The sequence below is a fragment of the Topomyia yanbarensis genome, chromosome 2 (assembly GCF_030247195.1).
Source record: "Topomyia yanbarensis strain Yona2022 chromosome 2, ASM3024719v1, whole genome shotgun sequence".
Classification (NCBI taxonomy): Eukaryota; Metazoa; Arthropoda; class Insecta; order Diptera; family Culicidae; genus Topomyia; species Topomyia yanbarensis.
In genome coordinates this window covers 89,803,330-89,827,596 of record NC_080671.1, presented here as the reverse complement: position 1 = coordinate 89,827,596, position 24,267 = coordinate 89,803,330, and the positions used below count along the sequence as shown (strand labels likewise).

At 42.9% G+C, this 24,267-nt stretch overlaps 2 protein-coding genes across 8 annotated transcripts in view; one reads left to right on the top strand and one right to left on the bottom strand.

The window, feature by feature from the left end:
- Positions 1 to 13,181, top strand: part of LOC131678803 (leucine-rich repeats and immunoglobulin-like domains protein 3) — a 570,421-nt gene extending 557,240 nt beyond the window's left edge. For 3 of the 6 annotated variants that reach the window (XM_058959133.1, XM_058959131.1, XM_058959132.1), the window contains exon 11: positions 667 to 13,181. In XM_058959133.1, the coding sequence (XP_058815116.1) occupies positions 667 to 799 (133 nt within the window). In that variant the 3' untranslated portion in view covers positions 800 to 13,181. The remainder of the gene's footprint in view (positions 1 to 666) is intronic. The other 3 variants (XR_009303737.1, XM_058959134.1, XM_058959135.1) reach the window with 3 other exon arrangements.
- The window catches only part of LOC131678804 (rab3 GTPase-activating protein catalytic subunit-like), a 231,918-nt gene extending 208,551 nt beyond the window's left edge, over positions 1 to 23,367 (bottom strand). For both annotated transcript variants that reach the window (XM_058959137.1, XM_058959136.1), the window contains exon 1: positions 21,719 to 23,367. In XM_058959137.1, the coding sequence (XP_058815120.1) occupies positions 21,719 to 23,199 (1,481 nt within the window). In that variant the 5' untranslated portion in view covers positions 23,200 to 23,367. The remainder of the gene's footprint in view (positions 1 to 21,718) is intronic.
- Positions 23,368 to 24,267: the final 900 nt, after the last annotated feature.

Here is a 24,267-nt window from a genome sequence, read left to right as displayed (position 1 = left end):
CTTCTATGGAAGAAAACTACCTGCACCTATTTTCTGATATATTTGTTGCATGAATGCAAATAATTTAAGATTTGGAGAATTTCTATATGACTTCTTTGCAGTCAAATTAGAACCATGTATGGGGTATCAATTAATTTTACATTTTTCTACCATTGATATCCACAAAATTGGTTAAATTTTTCCTTGAGCTTGTTATATATACTGCTTGGCTATGGAGTAATGTTCAGATCGGAATTTTGGATTCGAAGATATGTGGTTATAACTATGATCATGTTTAAAACAACGGTGCCAACATCGTACCAAAATTATTCAAACTCTGTCACTTTGTATTCAATCCGGTGGAGCTAATCATAGCTCGATATAAAATAAACCTGGAATATTGAAATTCATTATTGCGCAACTAAATAGCACTGGTGAAAGAGAGTAGTGTTTCTGGCTACAGTAGTCATTTGGGATCCACTCACATGCGCAGTCGTATGTGACCAAACTAGTACAGAAACCAAACCCTCATAAGTTCGTTTGGTTTCTCGATTTTAATCATCTGAAAAGTTGGTTTTAAAAATCTAAAACAATACCTATCAAAAACATTCCTTTTAAAAAAAACTTCCACGAGTCACGTTCATCGATCAAAACTAAACACATTTCTTTTCCGTCTTTCTTCCCCAGCTACTCCACGGCGGGTTCGACGCACACGCTCAACAACTACTGCGACACGTCGGACAACTGGACCGATCACGACATGGACATCTACATGACCCGCAATCCGACGGCCCGGAACGGCGGCATGGTGCCATTATGAGAGTCACTCTACGACAATTCCTGATACCGCGACAACGTAATGGCTGACGGAGGCGACGGCGGCGGCGGCGACGACGACGACGACGATGACCAACCAACCCACCCCCTGGATCGGTTCTGACAGCGACTGCCACCACCGGTGGCCACACAGGATCCAGCCTCCGCACTGGAACTAGATCCTCGCCGGTGGTGCCGCTGTGAAAACGAACCGGATATTTTGGAACAGCACTATCACTATCCGCTGCAGCATCCGACCAGTCTACAGCTAGAACAACTACAGCAGCAACATCACCACGGTGAACCGCCACCGGACTACGAATCCGACGATGGGATGCAGGAAGCTGGTAGTCGTACCGTGCTGATGGTGGGATTGAACAGCTCGTCGTCGTCTGCGTACTGCAACGGTGTCCAAGCGAGTTCCATTCCCGCTGGAGGAATACAATCTGGTCGTGAGACCAGTTTCGTCGAGTGGGAAAACTATCGGAACCGAATGAAGGAGAATTTACACTACTAGGGGTCGAATCGATTGTTCATTTCGTGTGAGTTTAGTTTAGGTTCTCCTCTTGTTGCAGCGCTTGGAACATGGGACTCGTTATTAGAAAGAGTCTGAGACACACATGAAGAGTATATTTTTATTACGATTTTTACATTTAGCTTAGCGTACGGAGAGGAAAACGGCGGATAGGATACATAGGATATTAGGAAAGGAAAAGTGAAAGTCACCGAGGCGCCAGAGGGATGTGATGTTATTTATCTTGTTCGCTTCCTGTTTGGCAACACCTGTTCAATTTCTCGTTCTGAATGTGTTCGGGACGGACCGGTTTCAACATCATCATCAGGATGATGAGGAAAATGTGTATTTTATAGCTTTTTAGAGAAATTTTTATAGTCGTTTAGAGATCCAATATTTCATCACGCGAACGATGGATGAATGAGTGAGTACATGTGAATGCTATGGAAAATAGCGCTATTCGGTAGAATTCAGTAGAACGTTAACAATTTTTCCACTTTGATCCCACCCGAATCGTGTAACACGTGTTTTTGTGCATCAACCGACGACGAATCCATTCGTGCACATACATATTGCCGACGAGTTGGGCCAGGTTGAGTGCCACCGGCACACTCCTCCGCTCGTTATTAATAATTTATGAACCCAACGAAACAATAGTCAAATTTTTATGAAAACATATCAGCGACCAACATGGAAAAAAATGTCGACTCATTGAAAAGTAAGCACGAAATTATCATAACCGATCATAACATGCGAACACCACGATTTTTACACGTTATCAACAAATAAACGACCGTAAAAATGGCAATTTCCAGAACAACTCCACGGGGAATCCTGTAAATATCAATTAAGTTTAGGTAATCCACCGTGAATTTCCCGGTCGTCTGTTCACCGGTTATCCGACAAAAAAAAATAACCCGCATGTATGTGGAAAAACACTAATATAAATGAATTAAAAGCTTCAGATATAACACACTAGGCAGGCAGACCAATTCAGTATGGCCAAGAGCATTATGCTTCCGGAATGCAATATTCGAATAAATTGAGTAAATAAACCAAAACCTGCACAAATACACAATATATCGTATCGGGCATTGGGGACTGCACAACCGACGACGGAACAATACTCCTCTAAAATTGCATGTAGATTGAATTTGCACATCCCGGAGCAAAACAGCGAAAGACAAAAAAATAAAGGGGACGTATGCACCATTGTGAAGAACTACCACGTTTCAATCAGACTAGATATCTTTCTACTACTAATCGAGGCGCAAAGATTATTTAAATTACTATCACTACTATGCTCGCAACTAATTATAACTAACCTATTAAGTTCGAAAATCAAAACGAAGTTTTCCGCTAATTTTCACTCTAGGCTTTGATCTGTTAAAGCTCTTTTGTAGAGTGTTTGCTTTTTTCGCGAAACATTAGTTCCTAAGTCACTATTTCAATCCTCGCTTTCTTTGTTTCTAATCTGCGTGTTTATTTTCTGTCTTACGTCTTATTACTTGTTATCATATTTGTTCTCAATAATGTCGTAAAACACATCGATCAATGAGGCCCGAGATTGGGTAAAATATGGCCCCCCTAACATTATTCATACACGTTTTGATTATTACCAACCTTTAAACAGGAAATATCAAAATATCATGAATTTGCAAAGAAATTTTATCAATCTACAGCGGCTTGGGTAAAGGTGCCTTTGGAATATTTAGGTCTATAAATGAGCAAGCTTTCTGTATGCGAAAGACGAAAAACCGGGTAGGTAATGTCAGGGACATAACCGGAGTGAAGTAAAATAACGTTAAGACCTTAATTGAAATTCAACAGAGCTATTTGATATGTTAATAAAAGATCAACAGAATTTTTAGTTTCGCCTGACATTTTATATTATTGTTGAATATCAAATATAGTCAAAATCAAGTAGATGTTATATTTTGTATTTTAAGACTGAAACCAATTGGAACACAAGTATCCAATAAGCATTAAAAAGTAGCGTTTAATCTGATTTGGAGACATAGGCCACTTTTAAAGTTAATCAGTTAAGCTCTATATCCTTGTTTAATGTTGATATAAAACCAGAAAAGACGATACATTGTGCTCATATTAAATCCACACTTCGTGTACGATACATTGTACTCATATTAAACCCACACTTCGTGTACGAACTCAAACACGCTATTTCGTACCAAAACACGTGCACATGTTCGTCTGCACAACCGAACCCCATGTACGCACACGGTGTGCGTACACATAGGTTCGTGGCACCAGTTTTCTCTTTCTCACGCTCATCATCACTATCGTTGACTCTTTTTGCCTTGTGCGAATTGTTGTCGTGTACTCGCCCGGTGTATGTACACGGATGTTTGAACTAGAATTTTGTACATCGTTCGCTTAGGTTCGATATTCGAGGCAAACACATGTACATCGAGACGAAGCATGTTTGAGGTTGAACGCACGCACGCAATTTTGAACGCAGGTACAAACTTGTTGATGTTCATGGGAAGACTGGCTAGAATGACAGCCCGTTTTCTGCATTACTAATGCTATTACAGGGCAACAATGTAGAACTGTCAAAATTGAAAGGCTGTTATCCGTACTACTTATGCTATCAGACACCTTCGAAATGCTGCCATTTTTCGTAAGATGTGACGGCACTTTCTAATATTTCCTTTTCGATACGAAAAAAAGGGAGTTTATGAGTTTTCCGTTTAATTCCACTATCTATATTACAATAGAATGCATTTTCACTTCACTATCGATACAGATACTAGTATTTCGACTACGACTTACTTGTGGGATTGCTCCAATCTTTATATCAGATAACGTGATCGGCAGATACCGCGTCGTCGACAGTTTTTTACAGGTAGCTAATATTTTGGAAAGCCATAAATATCTGTTGCCTTAATCTCATTTAGTAAAGACGGAGAGGAATGTATGAAAATTTCCAAGCTTCCAGTTACATCTAATTTCCAAGGGTCGGAGATTTGACGTTGAATTTTAATATATTCAGTAGTTACAGGTCCTGTTTTACGGAAAATGCAAGTTCCGCTACCGTAGATTTGAAGTGAAATGGTAAATCTTCATCAGATTCCCTAGAAGCTTTCGCTAGTTCTACGACATGCTACTTGAACTTCTGATACTTTGTATACACCCGATTCGCTCAGTGTTTCTATCGGATCTTCGGTGGATCCTAGTACTGATTCTAGTTGGTAGATTCTACTACTGAAAACGAGGACCATAGCAAACTTTTTTAAATTTTGTTCCTAGGTGGATAAGCCGTATTTTTGTTGAGGTCTACTGCTATCCTTGTCGAACATTCAATTTTTGGAGCTAAGGTTGTGAGAAACAACGACGAAATATAGTATCAAGGTTACAGTGTTGTCTTGGGACAACTCGAGGCCCATAAGTAGTATTGAAGTAAGGAGTCCCAATTTCGCCAACTTTGTTAGTGGTGCTGGTTGTTGACTTGGAGATACTGGGCGCGATCGTTGTTGAGTGGATATTTTTTTACTGCCAGATCCGAAGATATTGATTTTCCAGCCCCTTGTGGTTTAACATGGGATGATTGCTGTTTTAGGTTATAGTAAACTGACTCTCTTTAGTTGCTTCTGCGCAAGGCTTTCCGTGGTGTAGTGCCTCATTGCAGAAGTGGCATGTAGGAATCCGCCCTGGGTGCGTGACCAGCGTAGTCTGATTAAACATCCCATTTTCGGAAGATCTGCATAAAATAGTTACGTATGAAAGGATTAGTTTTATTGGTCACATTATCACCACAGAAATACTGTTAGGCGCACGCGGGTAGAAGTTCCATCAACTGTCAGATGTGACGTTATCCACTTCTCCGGAGCTCCTGTCCTCCATAGATCCATGACATTAATTGAGGATGAAGAATTCCTTGACCAAAAAGGAGAAATGATGGAATATAGCAGGTTTTATGTAAATTCACCATTTGAGCTCCGTTGTCAGGGTCAGCAAATACGCACATCATAATGGGTTTTAATGTTGTTTTCGCAAACAACATGCTCAGCTATGAATAACTTGTTAAATTCTTCAAGTAAGACGATTGTTATACGTAAAAACTGTCTTTATTAACCTCGCAACTACAATACGTCAACAGATGCAAATCTTCGCAGATAGATGGACAAATTTTGCTATTTTAGAAACCTATCGCTGAAGTAACATTTTTGATACACACAACACGGTCCAAATATGACAATTAGTTGGTGTCTATTCCGATCGTTGTTTATTTGTGCTATCATAAGATTTTTGGAGATTTCTACTCTGTCCTCGAAATTATCGCACCATATGCAATCGTTAGTAATTCCCTTTCCGAACAAAGCAGAGTTACAAAATTTTGCTAAAATATTGTTGGACATGATATGTTTATGTTCTATAAATTTCTTTGCATAGTTTTGTACAAAAAGGGAACCAGAGAAGCGTATGTAAGAAAATTCAGCTGGCACATTGCAAGAATCCGACATTATCCCATCGCATATTTGAAGAAAGGCACTAGCTTATACACACCACGATTTTAAGCGTGCCGCATTGGTCAGTAAGTATTTGGTTTAGCAAGCAATCTGCAGTTGCGGCAAACGAAGTCAAATTTTTGTCAGAGCCACGACTGAAAATCAGCAAACTTTTTGATGATTTGATTTGATATCATATTATTATGAAAAATTAGTTTTGGAGTGGTATCGAGTGGTATTTTGTGCTCAACTGTGCATCGCGCTTTCGAAATAGAGATGAATGCTGATTACGGATACATTCGTTTCAACCCTCACAATTGTTTGTGTTTATTACGAAGAATGATGCCACTTGAGCAGATCGCTTGCCACACTTACTCTGTTTGACCAGCTTCGCCATCCTGATCACTCTAATGTCTTCTGGAACCTAGCACGGTGTTATAACATTGAAGTCCAAAAGTTTAAACATACCTCTTCTATCATCTATTAAAGTACAACTTCATAGCCCTCTCACCAATACCTTGTACGTTTTCCTCCTGATTTCTATTCTTTTGAGTAGTCTTTGTTTGCTGTTGGTTTTTGTACTGTTCCTCTTTTTGATATTTTGTACTGTCCCAAAACGTTCATGTTTTTAGCAAAGCAGAAAGCGACTTCTTTTAAGTCAGTAAAGCTATTGCCACTTTCACAGATTATTCTGTATTTCAAAGCTTTATTCAACAATTTTTGGTCTGTTCCGTTCCAGATTTTCGGCACATTCAAGAAAATTTCACAGATTACTACAGATTTTTGTGAAGGGGGGGGGGATATATATATACCACAGATAACTTACAAATTTCATACATATGATTATATTTTTTCTGTTCTAGGCATAAGAAATGTTAAAAAGTTTTTTTACTGCAGGGTTGTTAATACGACAAATTCAACGCTATCGTTTGAGCGCAATATAATCGAATCAAAAACATTTCCGTTAAATTAAACGGCATTGATTTTCGATTCATGCGCTGAGATGAAACTGTCCAATTCCGGTTTAATTACAGTATCAGAAGCTGGATCGAGACCACTTTGATCAGATTATAAGTACAAAGACGTTCACTAAATCACCGTGGCGTTTTTTTGTTGTAGAAATCTTGGGCGCAGTTGTGCGTATCTACGCATATTGCATGTTCGCCTTTGTGTACTACGGCGAGGGGTACGAGCGTTTGTAGGTTAACAAGTATATCACGTATATTTGTATTTCGCGTGTATAAATTCGTTTTTATAACAGTGTTGCGTGTTTTCTTGAATGATCGCGCGGATCCCGAATATGATACTAAATTTTCAATGCGCGGTTCAGAAGCTAGAAGAGAATGAGTTCCTCCGTATCACTAAAGTTCCCGGTCACGTCACCATGAAAGATGTTGTCTAGTGGATATAAGTGTTATTTTTTGATTTGTTGCTCGGACCGGAAGTAGAAACTTACGGACGCGACCGATTCATTATCGTGGGAACACGAGCGTTTGTAGATACACGTTTGAGACCGCGTTTTTAAATTGTAAGTGCTAAACGGTTCACTTTGTCACCGGGGTGTTATCATGTTTGGAAGATCGCGGGCGTAATTATGCGTGGATCATAGCGAAGGGCTGCCAAAAATCATCTAATAACTTGCCATCTTCCGGAGTCCTGATAGCGGATACACCAAGTTTAAAAGAGTTCAAACCCGAGCTCATCGCAAAGTCCAGCGCACCTCCAGAAAGAACTTAGCTCTAAACCCAATTTGTACATTATTTCCAAGACGGCCTAAGTGGGAAATAGAGGTGCCCATGCTAAGCAATAAATTTGATCACAGTGTAGCTTCACTAAAGTAATCGCGGGAACTTATATTAAATTATCAGAAAGGGTTATGAGACTATGTCTAGGGACTAAAGAGCAACATTTAAAAGCTTCGGTTCATTAAAAGAAAGGAAGAAATATATCGCGATTTTGCCAATGTATTACTACAGCAACTTGTATTAGAGTAGAACGGGGTCAAATAGATATGGGGGTACAATAGGCATTATCATTCCTATGTTATTGCAGAGGTCGCTCGTGTTGCGTGAATTAGATACACGGTAGAGAACATCGTTGACGACTGTTATTTCGGCTGTTATCGTGGATCAGCTGTATTAGTTACGGCGTCGTTTCTGTTTTCGCGTATTGTTTTTCGAAAACGCATTGTCTTTCGTCCTCAGTACAGTACATTTAATCAATGTAAAAAAAAAATCAAGTGAGTTTTTTCTTACGTAAAAATTAATGCTGAGCCCGAATTTTGAGTTTGAGTTGAGTTTGTTTCGATATTTTTGTTTTTGAAATAAATACGGACATCAACATGAAACATACGCTTGGGGGCACGATAGGCCAGCCACTTGGGGGCACTATACGTCACTATTATAATGTAAATTTGAATTATTTTGGCAAGAGAATTGTGCGCAATTTCGTGCGAAAAACGAGGAAGAGGACATAAAGAGTGCCATTGCATCTGTTCAAGATGGCGCAAGTATTTGATCAGCATCTAAACAATTCAAGGTTCCGTTCGAAGCATTACCCATAAAATAATTTAGCTGGATAATACCTTGAACAGTTCTTGTTCAGCTTGTTTCCTCGGAATAAAGGCATATTCAGCTTTCATTGTTGGCTGGGTACGTGCTCGTGGGAAAGGAAAGTGCTCATCATCAATGATAGCGCTTCGGATATTTCACATGAGTGAACAATATAATAATTTAAGGTGTTGTTGAAGTAGGTCATCGAAAAAAAAAACTTGATCGAACAAAGAAGGAAAGGAATCCTAAGAAAATACTCCGAAGCGCAAACGTAATCGTCGCACAACTAAGCAACCACGTGAGCCGCAATGCACAACTTCAATTCCACACTCTGGCGATGACGATGACATCAAAGAAGTCATTCGCAAGTACAAAGCCAGATGCAGCTGCTGAAGAAACATGTTTTTTCAACATTTCCTTCCGCGGTTTCATGATGTTTCACATCATTTGGCACTTTCTCATTTTCTTACCTGGACTACGTCAAAGGATTGCATTTATTATTTGTGTTATTATTTTTAAATAATCTGCAGTATTCATACTCTTCAAATAAATGTTGAACCGCTGATTTTCTAGGCGTGTACATTGTTTTAGTTAACCTCGAATATAGTGACCTATCGTACCCCCCGTATTTAACCAGGCATGAAATCATTATTGCCAAAACGTTGCCAGATGTATAACCTTTCCAACGAGTGCTTGTTTATCCAAGTCTATGCAAAAATACTATCGCACTAGCGCGCCAAAAAAACTGATCTTCTTGACCCCACTCTACTCAATGAATTCATTATTTTTCATTCAGTTGTAAATCATAAACATCAACTAACAGGCGTCCAATTTATATGCTCCCTACCATACCCGTGATATTTATAAACAACGTTTTTAAACAGCTATATCTATTGGTTTGCGCAAAATTTGCTCACAAAAACAATGAATGCTTAAAGTTGGAATTATCATTTTTCATTTGAGCAATAATTGTTAGTTAAGCTATTGCAATCAGCCTGACTCGATTCCGCTCGAGCAGTGCTGCCAGAGTTAATGGTGGAAAATGAAATTATAATATATTTTCATGGTATTGAAATTTGATTGAAACTATCTTTTCCATGTAGGGTAGACGAGCCCTTATTCATCTCATTAATCAGGATGTCACACTGTTTTGATTGTAATTAGGCTTACAGTGATTGAATTGCGCAAAAATAGGTATCATCAGCCTTGCTTCGTTTCTAAGAAGCAGTAACATAAAACATCTGATTTGAAAAATCTAAAATACTCACGTTTGAGCGGAATAAAAACTCGAGTACAACGCACCCTTATTCATCCTACCATTTGACCTAATGCGTTTAACAGAGATAGCAGACACTGCTTTAACTAATGTGTTTAAATAAGTGGGATGAACACAGGAGCTAAAATGAATAAGGGCACAGTAACCCTAGTTGCCCTATTGTAAACATTCCACTACAATTGTATTAGGCATTGAAAAGTAAGAATTGTAAATCATCTAATATTTTAAAAATGCGATGTAATTTACTTCAAAAAAAATTGGAAAAGCACCAAAGAATAAATCAATTTGTGCAATTGAACATAATTACTAATAGCTTTCTTCAAAGTTCGCTGGAGCTCTAACCTATCTCAATCTAATTTTGCTCGAATTCGGACCTGATGTAACTGGCAACTCTGCATACTGCATGTTCGAGTCTTATAATAATTCTTGCAGTTTATGTTTTCGTTTTGATTAAAGACGCTGAATCCCTCTGGACAAAGACTCGCCAACTCTATCTTATTCTTATTATTGATCAGTAAGTGTCATTCCAATCGAGCACGACACGGATTACATATACAAGGCTAGCTCGTTAGAGTGTAAACATTTGACGAGTGGGCGTCATAGAAATCGTCGTCGAAAACAATTAGATGAAATTCATATATTTTTTGCTGCTAACGGATGATCGGCACTTGGCAGATCAGAAGGAAGCTATCCCGATGTCCAAAATCTGTGCTGGGAACAGAAAATTACGGTTAGATATGTTTTCTATTGCTGTAGCCAAATTCCTGCTTTTCACTAATAATCACATAGATTCACTGAATATCTACTGTGTCTAGTGTAATTATGGCGTAATTTTCACCAAGAATCCATTTCACATTTTTTTATACAGTAAGTGCTTAAATATTGTTAATTATCAACTTTCGAGAAATCCGTTTGTTTATCTTAACGATTTCTCTGACGTCACCAAAAATTGTCAATTCACGGAATAGCAAGCCTCGTTTCTGTGAGCCGTGTAGCACGAGACCTGTGAGCCGTGGAGCACGAGACCTGTGCCCTCAATACGAAGAAAATCGCTTCGAATCCTTCGGGAACGAGGGCCATTGACAAGTCTCGTACTCGATTGGAATAACACTGACAGATCAATGGTAAACAAACAATTGACGTGTCGAGTCTTCATCAAGAGGGATTCAGTGTCGTTAGTTTTGAAATTATTCCTGCAGCTATACTGCTGGAAATGATTTGTTTTGATATCATCAAGCACTGAAACTGTCAAAACGTAGCAATTCATTTTTTTCAAAACACATTTCAAACTATCTCGGCCATTCCAATCCATTCCGAACTAACCAATGCCAATCTTTATCAATCCGTTAAGATTTATAAATTATAAGTTAATTTTATAGACAAATCACGGAGTGTCGTTTCCCTCGGTTATCATTACAAAATATCAAGAATAAAGTTTACAAGTCGCAGCTGACGGATCGATGCGTGTAACGACCAAATGACCAGACCGAACCATCGAGATGATAACTTAGACAATTTTTACATTACTTTTGCTAGGCTCACCCTAATTCTATCTAATATTTCACCACCCTGTCACTAACAGAAACGTTATCAATTAATTCACACTGGTGCATACGACCCACACTCAGAGAAAAAATAGTTCTATAAAGAAACAGTAAACAAAAAACTCCCCAACAACCACCGTTTAGCCGTTCTCGGAATAGTTTTAGTGCACGTGCAGCGAATGTTTGTAGTTAACATATTTGAATGCAGAGTTTACATTGACACAGTTACTAACTTTTACGCGACAAGTGTGTAGCAGAGAAAAAAATAATAACACATATAAAACAATCTCTTCATCATTACAGTTATCCCACGAAAGAGATCAATTCTGGTAACATTTTCGTTGTTCGGGGCTACAAAACAAGGGTCTAAATAAACTGTAAATAAGTGCTAGTGATAACACAAAGGAAAACTAGTTAACTCTATATAGCAATAAATCTGTGAGTGTCTAATACGTCAATAGTAGATAACTAGTAATAGTGAAAGTAGCCAAGTAAAAAACAATTCCTTCATTTGGTAATTTGGAATATTTTATCCCTATATCGATTTCCACTCCAACAAGAGTATCTAAAAATCCGTAGAGTATTCTGAATTATCAAACGCTAAACTGATTTATTTTCAACGATCAACCATTTTTTTCGCAGCGATTTGCTTTCCGGTTTACCGAGCCCACCTCTTCGGAAAAGTCCTAGCGTGTAAAACGTGGGATTGAGAACAATGCAACAAGTTATTCGCTTCTGTGAAAGCGTCTTAAACCGATTCCACAAATCAACAACATGTGCATTCATCAAACTATGTAACTTTGCAACTGCCACGAACAATATTTAAGTTGCCCTATTTTCCTATTGTGTTACGTGTTGAGCGTTATGTTTCCGGTCTTAACTCCTAGTTCACTGTTTGTAGACATGGAAACGTAAATTGTAAACAACTATAAAAATAGTAAAGCAATGGTTCGAACAAAACGGCGTAGAAACATCGGTTTGTACAGATTAAAATGACAGATTAACTATTTTTATAAAATAAATAGAAATACTGCTTGAACAATACTCACTAGACATTTATCGAAGAAAAAAAAACTACTTAACAAAGCAGATCAAGCTAACGTTTGCATCTTAATAAACAAAGGAATTGTACATTGTAATTCTAAGCATAGTTAATCAAAGTGATTTTGTTGAGCAAGATAAACTGCATATATAAGTTGACGCGTATAGTTTCTTTGAACACCATAGTCTCTAACTCGATGTGAAACGAACACGCAAACCAGGCGTGTACATAAGAGTACATTAAGTTCTTCTTTTTCCTCTCTCCGTTTTTGATACTAATGTCAGGTTTTCCGCTAGAAAATTCTACACCCAAGCGTGGGTGTTTGTCTGTGTGTGTATGTGCTGCTACTGCTGCTGCAACTTGTTTGAAGTTTTAATTTCCATTGGCAACACAATTTCGCCTGTCGCAACACTTTTTCCGTTCTCGAAAACTTGACATTACGCGGAAAACGAGAAAAAAACACAGTTGAAAGTTAACACTAGAATGAAGAAGGGTTTAGGCGATAAGGGTAAGGCGCGCTACCGGAAAACGTTCACACAAGGGACGATTAGGCGCTCTAGTATGTAGGAACTCTAGGCTAGGCTAATGGCTCAGGCTAATACCGGAGGGGGGGAGGGGAGACGTAACGTGCGTGTGTATAGTAAATAAGACGATTAATAGAGCTAGCAACCAATTATTAGCGAGAAATCTACGAAACACTCTAGAACCGAAATGGAAGTTGTCTAGTAGATTGAAGAAGGTATGGTAAGACGACGATGTTTTTTCGACAACCTATACAGTTATATATATTTATAAAGGACGGGAACAACAATGTGTATTATAGTGGAAAGAAAAACAAACAGCCTATCTGAGAAGAAATTAAAAATTATGAGTATTTATATGAAAAGAAATTGTTATTAACAAGGTACTAATAGGCAATACGCAATTGTATAGAAAAGTGAAATAAAAAAATGATAATAAATTTGTACATTACAACAATCTGTGTTTTTAAGCGCATTTGTAAACTGCCATAAAAAATATCACAACCAAATCAATTTCTGTATGTAACGCGAATGCCGGAAGATAGAACAGATCAAGTTATATTATATTTGCTGATTATACATCATATTAATATGATTTAATCTGTTCCACAATATTCCGTCACGTCACTCGGTCAGTTGCTGCTTGTCACCAACCTCTCAGGTTCCCGATACTCGCGAGGTCCTGCTCCACTTGGTCCAGCCACCGGGAACGCTGCGCTCCTCTCCATCGTGTACCTGCCGGGTTGGAGGTGAAAACCAACAGGGTAGAATTGTTGTCGAGCATCCTCATAACATGCCCCGCCCAACGTGCCCTTCCAGCTTGAACTACTTTCCGGATACTTGGCTCACCATAGAGTCGCGCAAGTTCGTGGTTCATCCTTCTCCACACGCCATCCTCCTGCACACCACCGAAGATCGTTCTCAGCACCCTTCTTTCGAAGACTTCGAGTGCTTGCAGATCCTCCTCGAACATTGTCCACGTTTCGTGCCCGTAGAGAACCACCGGTCTAACCAGTGTGTTGTACATGGCGCGTTTCGTGCAGTGGTGAAGCTTCCTGGATCTCAAAGTTTTGTGTAGCCCATAGTAAGCACGACTTCCAGAGATAATACGCCTTCTGATCTCCCGGCTGGTGTTATTGTCCGCAGTCACCAATGAGCCTAGATAGGTGAACTCGTCAACCACCTCGAACTTGTCGCCGTCGATCGTAATACTACTGCCCAAGCGTTCCATATCGCGATCGGTTCCGCCAACCAGCATGTACTTCGTCTTAGACACATTTATCTTCAGTCCTACTCGTGCTGCTTCGCGCTTCAGTCGGGTATACAGATCTGCTACCGTCTCCTTGTTTCTACCGATTATGTGCACGTCGTCAGCGAAGCACACGAATTGTCCGGACCTTGTGAAATTCGTGCCCCGCATGTTGAACCTCGCTCTTTGCATTACACCTTCCAGCGCTACATTGAACAGCAGGCAGGACAATCCATCGCCTTGTCTTAGTCCCCTGCGTGTTTCAAACGGACCCGAGAGGCCGCCCGAAATTTTGACACAACATCTTACAACATCCTTCGTAGCCTTAATCAGTCTTGTCAGCTTCCCAGGGAAGCCGTTCTCGTCCATCATTTTCCATAGCTCTACACGGTCCACCGTGTTATAAGCGGCTTTAAAGTCGATGAACAGATGATGAGTCGGGACCTGGAATTCACGGCATTTTTGGAGGATTTGCCGTATAGTAAAGATTTGGTCGTTTTTTGATCTGCCGTTGATGAAATCGGCCTGATAACTCCCGACAAATCTATTTACCAGCGATGATAGCCGCCGGAACAGAATCTGGGATAGCACTTTGTAAGCGGCATTTGTCACTGTAATCGCTCTGTAGTTTCCACAGTCCAATTTGTCGCCTTTCTTGTATATCGGGGTGATGACCCCTTCCTTCCGGAGCAGTGTAGCTGTTCTCTGTCCCAGATTCTTTCGATTATTCGGTGCATGCTTTCCGTCAGTTTCTCCGGACCCACCTTGAGGAGTTCCGCTCCTAGACCATCCTTAACAGCTGCCTTGTTGTTCTTGAGCTGTTGAATAGACTCGTTAACCTCATTCATAGTGGGCGCCGGTACATCCTCGTCGGCTACGACACTGACATAATCGTCCTCCTCGAACGCCCGATTGTCCGCCTGCGCACTATTCAGATGTTCATTGTAGTACTGCCTCCACCTTTCGACCACCTCACGTTCGTCCGTCAAGATCAAGTTATGTTCAGCATGCCGGAAGAGGTCGTCGACTTCGAGGCAGACCCCGCACTAGCTGGTTCTATATAATCGAAGATGCGCGTGCGGCTGGGCTTCAATGAGATTGGAGATGGGTGGCTCAAAATCGAGTAGTCTGGCAATCTAAACTGATTTTGGTCATGGTTCGGATAGAAGTTTTTTTTCTACTTTTTTCAGTTCATTTTATCTTTCGTCTGGCATAGCCACTCTTTCTATCGCTTCGAACCTCGGACATTCAAAGAGCACATGCTCCGGTGTCTCCTCGACGTTCACACACTCCGGGCACAACGTTGGGTGACGTTGCATTGTCCGAACCGATGAAGATACTTCCTGAACAGCCGTGGCCCGACAGGAGCTGTGTCAAGTGGAAGTTCACCTTTCCGTGCTTTCTATTGATTCACATCGACAGGTTTGGGATGAATCGGTAGTTCCACCTTCCTTTTTCTGTACTGTCCCATTCCTGCTGCCACCTCACCATCGAATCGATTCTCTTCATTTTCCTCACGTTTCTGGTGTTTCTCCGAATGTATCACTCGATATCTTCCGCCAGGAAGATACAGATGGGGATCATCCCGACGATATTGTTCGGTACGCACTCGCGACTAATACGGCCATCAGCCGGACCGTCCTGTTCAGCTTTTCACGATTCGGCCTGGTGCTGAGCGCCGCACCCCAGGCGGGAACCCCATATCACAGTATCTACAACGAAACATTAGATAGCAGACGTGTCGTGTTGCTGCTTGGGCCACAGACGTTTGGAATGATCCTCGCTATTGGGTTCATACCCTTCGCTGATTTTTCGCAGGTATAATTGACGTTGGTCGTCGATTATTATCCTTCCCAATTGCTTCAGTGCGCGCTTCCCTCCGACATCGATCTGCATCCGCTGAGCCGTCTTGCAATTGCTGACCAACAACTCCTCTATCTTGTGGTGATAGACCGCGTTCATCCAATTGTCGATCGCGTCTATTGTCTCCATCAGAGACACCTCTACTTCTTCAAGTGTCTCACCCATCACCGTTAGTGACGCGTCCGCGAAAGCAACGATTTTAACTTCCCTGGGAAGCCGCAGTGTTAAGACCCCATCATACATCCCGTTCCAAAGAGTTGGACCGAGAATACAGCCCTGAGGAACACATTGACTTCTGTCCTTCGCTCGTCTCGTACAGCAGCACTCTGCTCTGGAAGTAGCTCTTCAGGATCTGGCATAACCCTCATGCTGTGCAACGCTGCAGCGATGGCTTCCCATATGTTAAATACATACTTCAAATCTACGATGACCACAGCGCTGTATCGATTTCCTCTTCGCTTCTGTTCTGATACCTTCTCAGCACTCTCAAGCACTGTCCGAATTGCATCCACTGTTGATGTTCCTTTGCGGAATCCGAACTGCATCTTGGACAGTCCGCGCTCACCTTCCGTGAATTTCGTCAACCTCTTAAGGATGATCCTTTCCAGGCGTTTTCCGAGTGTATCCAGCAAACATATGGGCCTGTACGAGGACGGATCGCCCGGTGGCTTCCCTGGCCTCGGCAGCAACACCAGCTTCTGGACCTTCCACAATTCGATGAAGTTGCCTTCATTTAGACACTTCTGCAGCACCATGCTGAATATGTCCGGATATGCCAGGATCGCACCTTTCAGCACCACGTTTGGTATTCCATCCGGACCGGGGGCTTTCTTTGATTTCAGGCGCTTCGATGCTTCTGCGAGCACAGTACAGTGTCTATGGCCAGGTAGTAGGATCGCATTTCAAGAAGAGGAGCTCAACGGTTATCTTCAGCTTACCCGGGGACATTTCTGCTGGTGTCGACAGGCCCTTCATTTAAGCCACCACGACTGGTTACGCGTCGCTCCAGGAATTGGCGTCTACTTCTCGGCACAGCTCCTTGTGGCAATCTGACTTGCTAAGCTTGATCTCCCATTTTAATCTGGTCGTGGTATCCCGAAACGCTACCCGAAACGCTCCTCTCTATCTGGCTCTGATACTGCTCTCTAAGCCTGCCTTCTGACTCTGAGACAAGAGCGTCTCGTTGCACCACTAAGCTGAATGCCGTCAATTGCGTGGCTCCAGGTTTTGCGGCATTATGGCATCACAAGCCGCCACAATCCTTCTTGTTAGATCAACCGCATCCACGTTCTCGGTCCCGCCGTCCAGCCAGAGATCGTTGAAGGCTTTCGTATTCAACTTTCGCTCGCCGGTTATCCTTCTCCGTGCTGCAACCGGGTTCCGTTGGCCAATACGGTAGCGAATAACCTGATAGTCGCTATTCATATACTCCTCGCACACTTTCCAGTCCATATTCGTTGTCAGTGAAGAATTACAGGATGTGACATCGATTAAATACTCCTTCCCGTATCTCAAAAATGTGCTAACGGAACCTTTCTTCGCGCAATCGTACGTCTAACTTCGCAAGAGATTCCTGCAACTGCTCGGTTAACTGTTCCAGCATTAGGCTGAACTGCTCTACTGTCCACCTTGGAGGAGCGTAACAGCTGCACACGAAGACGCCGTTGATTTTCGCCATCACGAAACCTTCGTATGAGCGTTTTATTACTTGTTGAATTGGGCATCTGCCCATAACTTGTATCGCAGCCGTTCCCGATCTATCCTCCACCTAGTTACCGTCATAAAGGGGGACTTGATACGCTTCTGCAATCAAAGCGACGTCACACATAGTTTCTGTCGTAGACTACCACAACAATTGCTGTGCAGTGTCATGGTGTTTCAGATTTATCTGGGTTATCTCCATTACCGTTGGCCTGCAGTCTCCCTCTTGTAGGCAGGGCACTCAAACCCACCCGTCTGATGGTCGTTTCCGTCCACTGAAGTGTTAAGCACGCAATTCGGCTTCTGCGTGCAGTCTCTCGCAAGATGGCCCGTCTTCCCGCATTTCCAGTATATCCTGGATCTATCAGGGCCTTTACAAGCCCCTGCCGAATCTGCAAAGCCCGAACACTTGAAGCATTTCTACGTTTGTTTCTTCATTCGGGGGGGCATCTCGACCAACCAACCGTAACTTTGTCTAACCCCAGCGCCTCGTCAGCAGCGCTTACCGATAAACAAATCATCGCTGTCTGAGCTTCTCCATATTCCTGTTTCAACCGGATCGTCAGGTGCACCTCGCCAAAGTTGCACTGCTGCTTCAGCGCACCTCTCAACTCGTCTTCCGTCGTGATCTCATCAAGGTTCTTGCACACAATCCCCATCTCTGGGTTTAAGGCTTTAACTTCTGCCTTTTCACCAATTGATTTGGTAATAGTCCCCTGCAAGGTCGAGCTGCTCATCGTGGGTTCCTTCTTCAACTCGAAGAGCCTCTCGCCTGATTCTTACTACGTTTTTCTCCAAATCCTTCAGTTCCGGATCCTCCCTAACCTACTTGAGCAGCGCTGCATACGCCGTCGCGTCATTGACAAGCACGGCTTCTCCCTTTGACACCTTCTGACGAACCAAAGGTTTTTCTTTTCTCATCTGCTCCACTGTTCGCCCTTCCTTATACTTTTGCTGTTTCCCGTGATTCTTCTTGCGACCAACAACGGTACTCCAGCTTTCTCCTTGTTGGGTTCCCTACTTCGGCAACAACAGCGTCCTCGAGCATCTACCACTTGGTCTTCCGTGTCCTGGCAAGGTTTTTGTCATCTTTGGAGTCACGGAGACTGGCGTGTTCTCCACTCCAATCTGCTTCTCCTTCCCCTGCTTCGGAGGGCTAGGAAGATAGTAGCCATTGCCGACCTCAATGTTCACTCAGCTACATCAGCCCTCCGTGTTGCCGTGGCACACTCCTTCACGGCAGACACTAACGCCTTTCGGATTCTGAGAACTATCTCCTTAATGTCCTTATGGACATTGTTTCTTGCGTCCACAAACTTCGCTACCGCTACTTCTACCAAGTACTTCGCTGCCACTTCTTTTGGCTTCTGTGGGGTGTAAAAAATCCCGCTCTGCTCTGGCTGGTGTTGCTGCTGCTTTCCCTCCTCCTGCTCTCGCTGAATAACTTCAGCTGCAACTGGTGGTGGTGGTGACCTTACCAAACCACCCCTGGCGAATGGATTCGCCGCACCTGCTCCATACGTATGAGTTTCTTGTTTGTTCGCCATTTTATTGGATCCCAACTCCGGGCCGTTGTTCCTAGTCGTCTCTTGTGATTCCATGGTTGTCTATGCAAGCAGGTAGGTCATGCTAGGGTTGACACTATCATTCATGGGGAGCAGCGTTCAGAGACAGATCGGCATAAAATCGGGAATGGTCCATCCGAACCTAGCACCAACAAATAAATTGTGACGAGTTTTGAGCGTACCCGGCAGGTCCAAGGGTTTTTCGGAACGGAGGCAGCCGTACTGTTAGCCCACGCACCATTTCATGTCGGTGTCATCCTTCCTTACTCAGGGAGTAGAACAGCATGCCTGTCAGCCCAAAGTCGCTGTCCAATTTGTGATCTATGTCCTGTCCATTGACGTTCGCCATGACCAGTATGCCATGATCAGGATGTCGTCCAGTATGCCATGATCTGGCGTCGATCCTGATGTGCCGGTTGGAACTCCGGTTGGACTAAGGTGCTTTTATTGCTAAGATCTTAGATTACTGGAATCTTAGGAACTTAGCAGAAGCGGCACAGACTCGCTTCGTCGGAGCTGCGTTCGGAGTTATAGCTTTTTTAGGGGTTTAGCAGAGCCTAGTCCAACCCCTATCATATCCTAGCCAGACTCTCCAACTCGCAGTAGGTCTGGAATGGGTAGAGGGTGTCCTTAAGCCGCTGTACTTCTGTCCCTGCCGCCCTCTGTGTTTGTTTGTATGGTAAAGTTTAAAAAGGTTCAAAAGCCTGACCTGTAGCGTATTAGCACTGAGTGGGACTCATGACTCACGCTCATTCTTAACCACTGAGAGCACTCCTTACTCTTTTTTCGCCCTTCTTCTCCACGGAAATACATCAAGGTATTACTTTTTGGGGGCTCGTTGTGCTTTCTTTGCACCTCTTTCTTCGGCTCTATCTCGGAGCCTCGCTTGGTTCATGAAATGGCGCCGAGCTTTGATTTCGACTCTTCGCTTGCTTCTTGTCTCCATCTATTACGTCACCATTTTGTTCTCGTCTCCGTGAGCCGTTCAGATGCTGATTTCGTGAACCACTTAGCTCCAATTCCTGTTAGTTATTCAGCTCCCGGCCTTTTCACGATGTACTCGGATAGTCCCCGATGGTGAACCCACCCTACTCCGACAGATAGTTCCCCGACGGAGTAATTTCTACTGACACCGATACCCACTTACTTGAGCCATTTAGCTCCCAGCTTTATCAAGATCTACTAGGATATTATCCGGCGGTGAACTACCCTACTCCAGCTGAGAGCTCCCCGGCAACGGAATTTCTCTCGGTACCGGTGCTTCGCTTCCGTCACGATTCTGTAGGTTTGTACGCGGTGCTGAATCTACATTTACCTCCCCGCCTCATCCCGATCTACTCGATCTAGTCCCCGGCGATGGGCCTAGCCTACTAAGCGGGCAAGTCAGTAGATGCTGAGATCTGTCCAACGATTCCGGGTTGAGCTTCAACGACCCACTTCTAGCTATTCGACGCGGTCAACTCGCTCTAATCCCCGGCGGTGGATTTTGCCTGCTCACGAGCTACTCGGTAGGGTGTCGAGGTCGGTCAGCCGATTCAGGTGTAGCCTGACGTACCGATGACGCGAACCCGGTGCTACGTCGCGTACTACTCAACTGATCCCCGACGGTGGACCTAGTCTACACCGACGAAGAGTTTCACAGCGGCTTTCTAGCCGACAGCGCCTTCGTGTGTGCTATCTTTTGGATATGGGAACCGTCCATCACTTGGATTGAAGCCATCCCTGCACTATCCACCATCTAGGTACCATTATCGGGAGGACTATGATACGGCTCTGCGATAATTGCAACATTGCACTTCGTTTCTGTTGTCGACTGCCACAACAGTGGCTATGCAATCGCGCATTGATTGAGATTAAGCTGGGTTATCTCTATCATGGCCTGTCATTGCCTTTTTGTACTCTGGGCATAAGAAGCCTCCCATCATGTGGTCGTTTCCGTCTTCAAGTTTAAAGATCATGCACCTTGGTTGCTTCATGCAGTCTCCAGCAACATACCCCTTACAGTTCCTCGCCTGATGTCCGAGGTCCAAGCACCTGAAGCAGCGCTCCATCTGCTTGGTAACTTGTGGAGCGATTCTCAACGAGCACACCGACCATTCGACTTTTATCTTGCCGGTCTTTACCAGCTTGTTGGCAACGATCACCAGTAGTCGAATCGCCGTCGTTTGAGTCCCTTCATGCGATTTCCAAATCCGGATAGTCACCGGTACGGATAGCTTGCACTGTTCGATCAGTGCATCCCTAAGTTCTTCTACGGTCGTTATCTCGTCCAGACCCTTGCTCTCGACTATGGCTTACTGCGACAGGGCTCTCACGTTCACTTCGCTGCCCAAGGAATTAACAACGAGCTCGAGGTTGGTCAAGCTCTTGACGGAAGGATCTTTCCTCAGCTTGAAGATCATCGATATTTCAAACCTTTGGAAAACTATTGCGTACACCTGCACAATCTGGTAAGAGATTCTTCGTAATCTTAGAAAAAAAGTTTTAATTGTCATGTTTTTTCGATGTACTTTTTTACGATGTACTTTTTATCAACAATCGATTTTTCTCAAATACCTGTTTTGGAATATTGCATATTAGGCAGCGAACGGCATTTTAAATTTCGTACAAAAGCAAAATCTACTCACCCTGGAATCTGAATGCAGCGCTCCACTCGATACCGCATCTCCTGGGCAAACTCGGCCCACAGTTGCGCCACAGCTCGTTTTCCACCAAAGTAAGAATTGCACACAGCCAGCAGGATTGTCAGCCGATGCACCAGCGAATCGGGATGAGCCGACTTGATCTTTAACGGATCGAACTCACTCTGACCCAGTTGCGGAATGTTGTACTCGTGCAATGCATTCTGCTGTGCATCCGGGAACATATAGTAGAGCATATCCTTCAGCAATTCGTCGTTGAGGGGGCCTTCAAGTTTGGCATTCTTTCTACCGGTTGCGGTTCCAGCGGAAGAAATTCCAGGAATAACGGAGGAAAAAGTTGGAATCTTCGATTCCGTTAGACGCTCCAAAGCTTTGGGACCTTCAATGTTCTGACTTACTCCGTAGGCCAGTTCCGGAAAGTACTCCGTTATGGCACGTCTGGAATCCGATATCTGCAGAAATTCCTGGATACATTCCGCCATATAGCAAACCGGAGTATCTTCGAAACGAGCTCGAATGCTCCAGTTCGGTGCCGTGAGAGGATCAAAATCCGAATAGGTTTGAGAATCGATTACTACGTTATCCGCCACATGAGGCCACGTACAATGAAGAACCAATTCCGAAACAGGGTCTATTGCAACTCCAAACGGCAGCGATATATTGGAACCGGCAACTGTTTCCTCATTACCGTTATTTTCCGAAAAGGGAATCATTTTAGAGACAACGTACGATGAGTTCAAAAATTTCGTCAGTGAATAAGTAAAGCGTACGGATACTGCAACCGGATCCATGTAAGGAACCACTACCTTTCCTTTAAATACATCCAGCAGACCCGACAAATACTTACACGTCGGCGGGATAATATTCAAATGAACAATATCAAACGAAAGTCTGATTGAACCGGACTCACAAACTCCAAGGAAAACATTCTGAACTTTGTCCAAGGCCTGAACAAATACTGGAACATCGCAGTTACTCTCCGCAACAGCAATATGAATCGAACTCATCAAAATTCTTATCTGGCTTTCGTTGGTGATAGAACCCTTGACCGGCACGACAACGACAAACTCTCTCAATCCGTACCACTGAGCTAACGAGTGCAACTGTCCATCAACCTTCTGATCAACGATACAATAATCATTCTCGTTCGCCATCAAATCAACAAACGCTTGACATTCGGCTGCTTCCCCATCGCTTCCGGTTCGCAATTCGCCTTCCGGAACGTTTGCCTTGTAACGAACGACGTCCAGCTGCACATCAGCAAATTTTAGCTGCTCCTTGGCGATGGTCCAATCGCAAAGCGATAGCTGGTTACGCTCCAGATGGCCTCGGTTCTCCGCCAGCCCGTAAGAAAGTTTCCATTCGTGAAAGATTTCCTCCAAGCGGGCGTTGAAAATTTCCCACTCTGAGGCAGTTGTGAAATCCTGCTGGAAGAATTCCGTATCATCCACTTCCTCGTTGAGCATTGTAGCCAAAATTAATGGTATAATAAACACGGCACAATTTGACAAAACACAACAAACGTGATTTGACGCTTTAAGAAACCGAAACCCGACGAGTTTTCAGAACGACTTGCGCTATCAGCAACTGAATACTGTTTTTGTGTAGAACATAGGCACATAAAGGGATAAAAAAACAAATATGACGCAAAACATGTGACTGGTAAAAATCCCAATAAAGTGTCTGTGTTAGTGAGGGCGTTCGGACAGTTACACCACACACCGGAAAATCGAATAGGATTTATAGTGAACAGTCTTGTAAATTTTCGATGACATCGTTTAGAGAGGTATAGGGTAGCCAACCGTAAACTGTTCGCGACGCTGATGTATTCTATCTACACACTTAAAATCCATTACCTACCAGTAGGTAATTTTAATTTGCTGTCCTTATTTCACTGCTGGAAAAGGAGGGAGAGGGACTGATTTTTTTACTCGAAATTAATGGGATGAAGTTTAGTCGGCTTTGGGGAATATCTCATTATTTTTGGGTAAATTTGGACTCCCTCTCTTTCATTTTTCGTTGGAGGAAGTGGGATCCCTAATAAAAAAAATTAAACCCGAACTTTAACCCATATAGTCCAACGATTCCACATATTGTTTGGATGATACCCTGAACAGGTCGTTAGGCTCTTGGATCATAAGATGTTTATTAGGGATGCACAAAAGAGATTATAACTACTAGAGAGAGCAAAGCGCTACTGTCTCCATGTATTCACGGACTGAAACAAGGGGTCTCGCTCTAGCATGTTGTATCCCATTACTTTGACATGTGTGTACCCAGGGCAAGCGGTGTCAAATTAATGGGCCTAGCATATGTGAGAGCGAGATGATAAATTTTCAGTGTTAGCAGCGACATGTGACCTCTAGTAGTTATAATCTCTTTTGGATGCACAGATTTAAAATTACCTACTGCTAGGTAATGCAAGTTTTCTGTGTATGGGATGTTCTATTTTACATCACCGACTAAAACAGATTGATCGCAATGCTGAGATGCAGTTCTATTTTTCGAGCACTTTTTTGTATCAGAATCAGTGA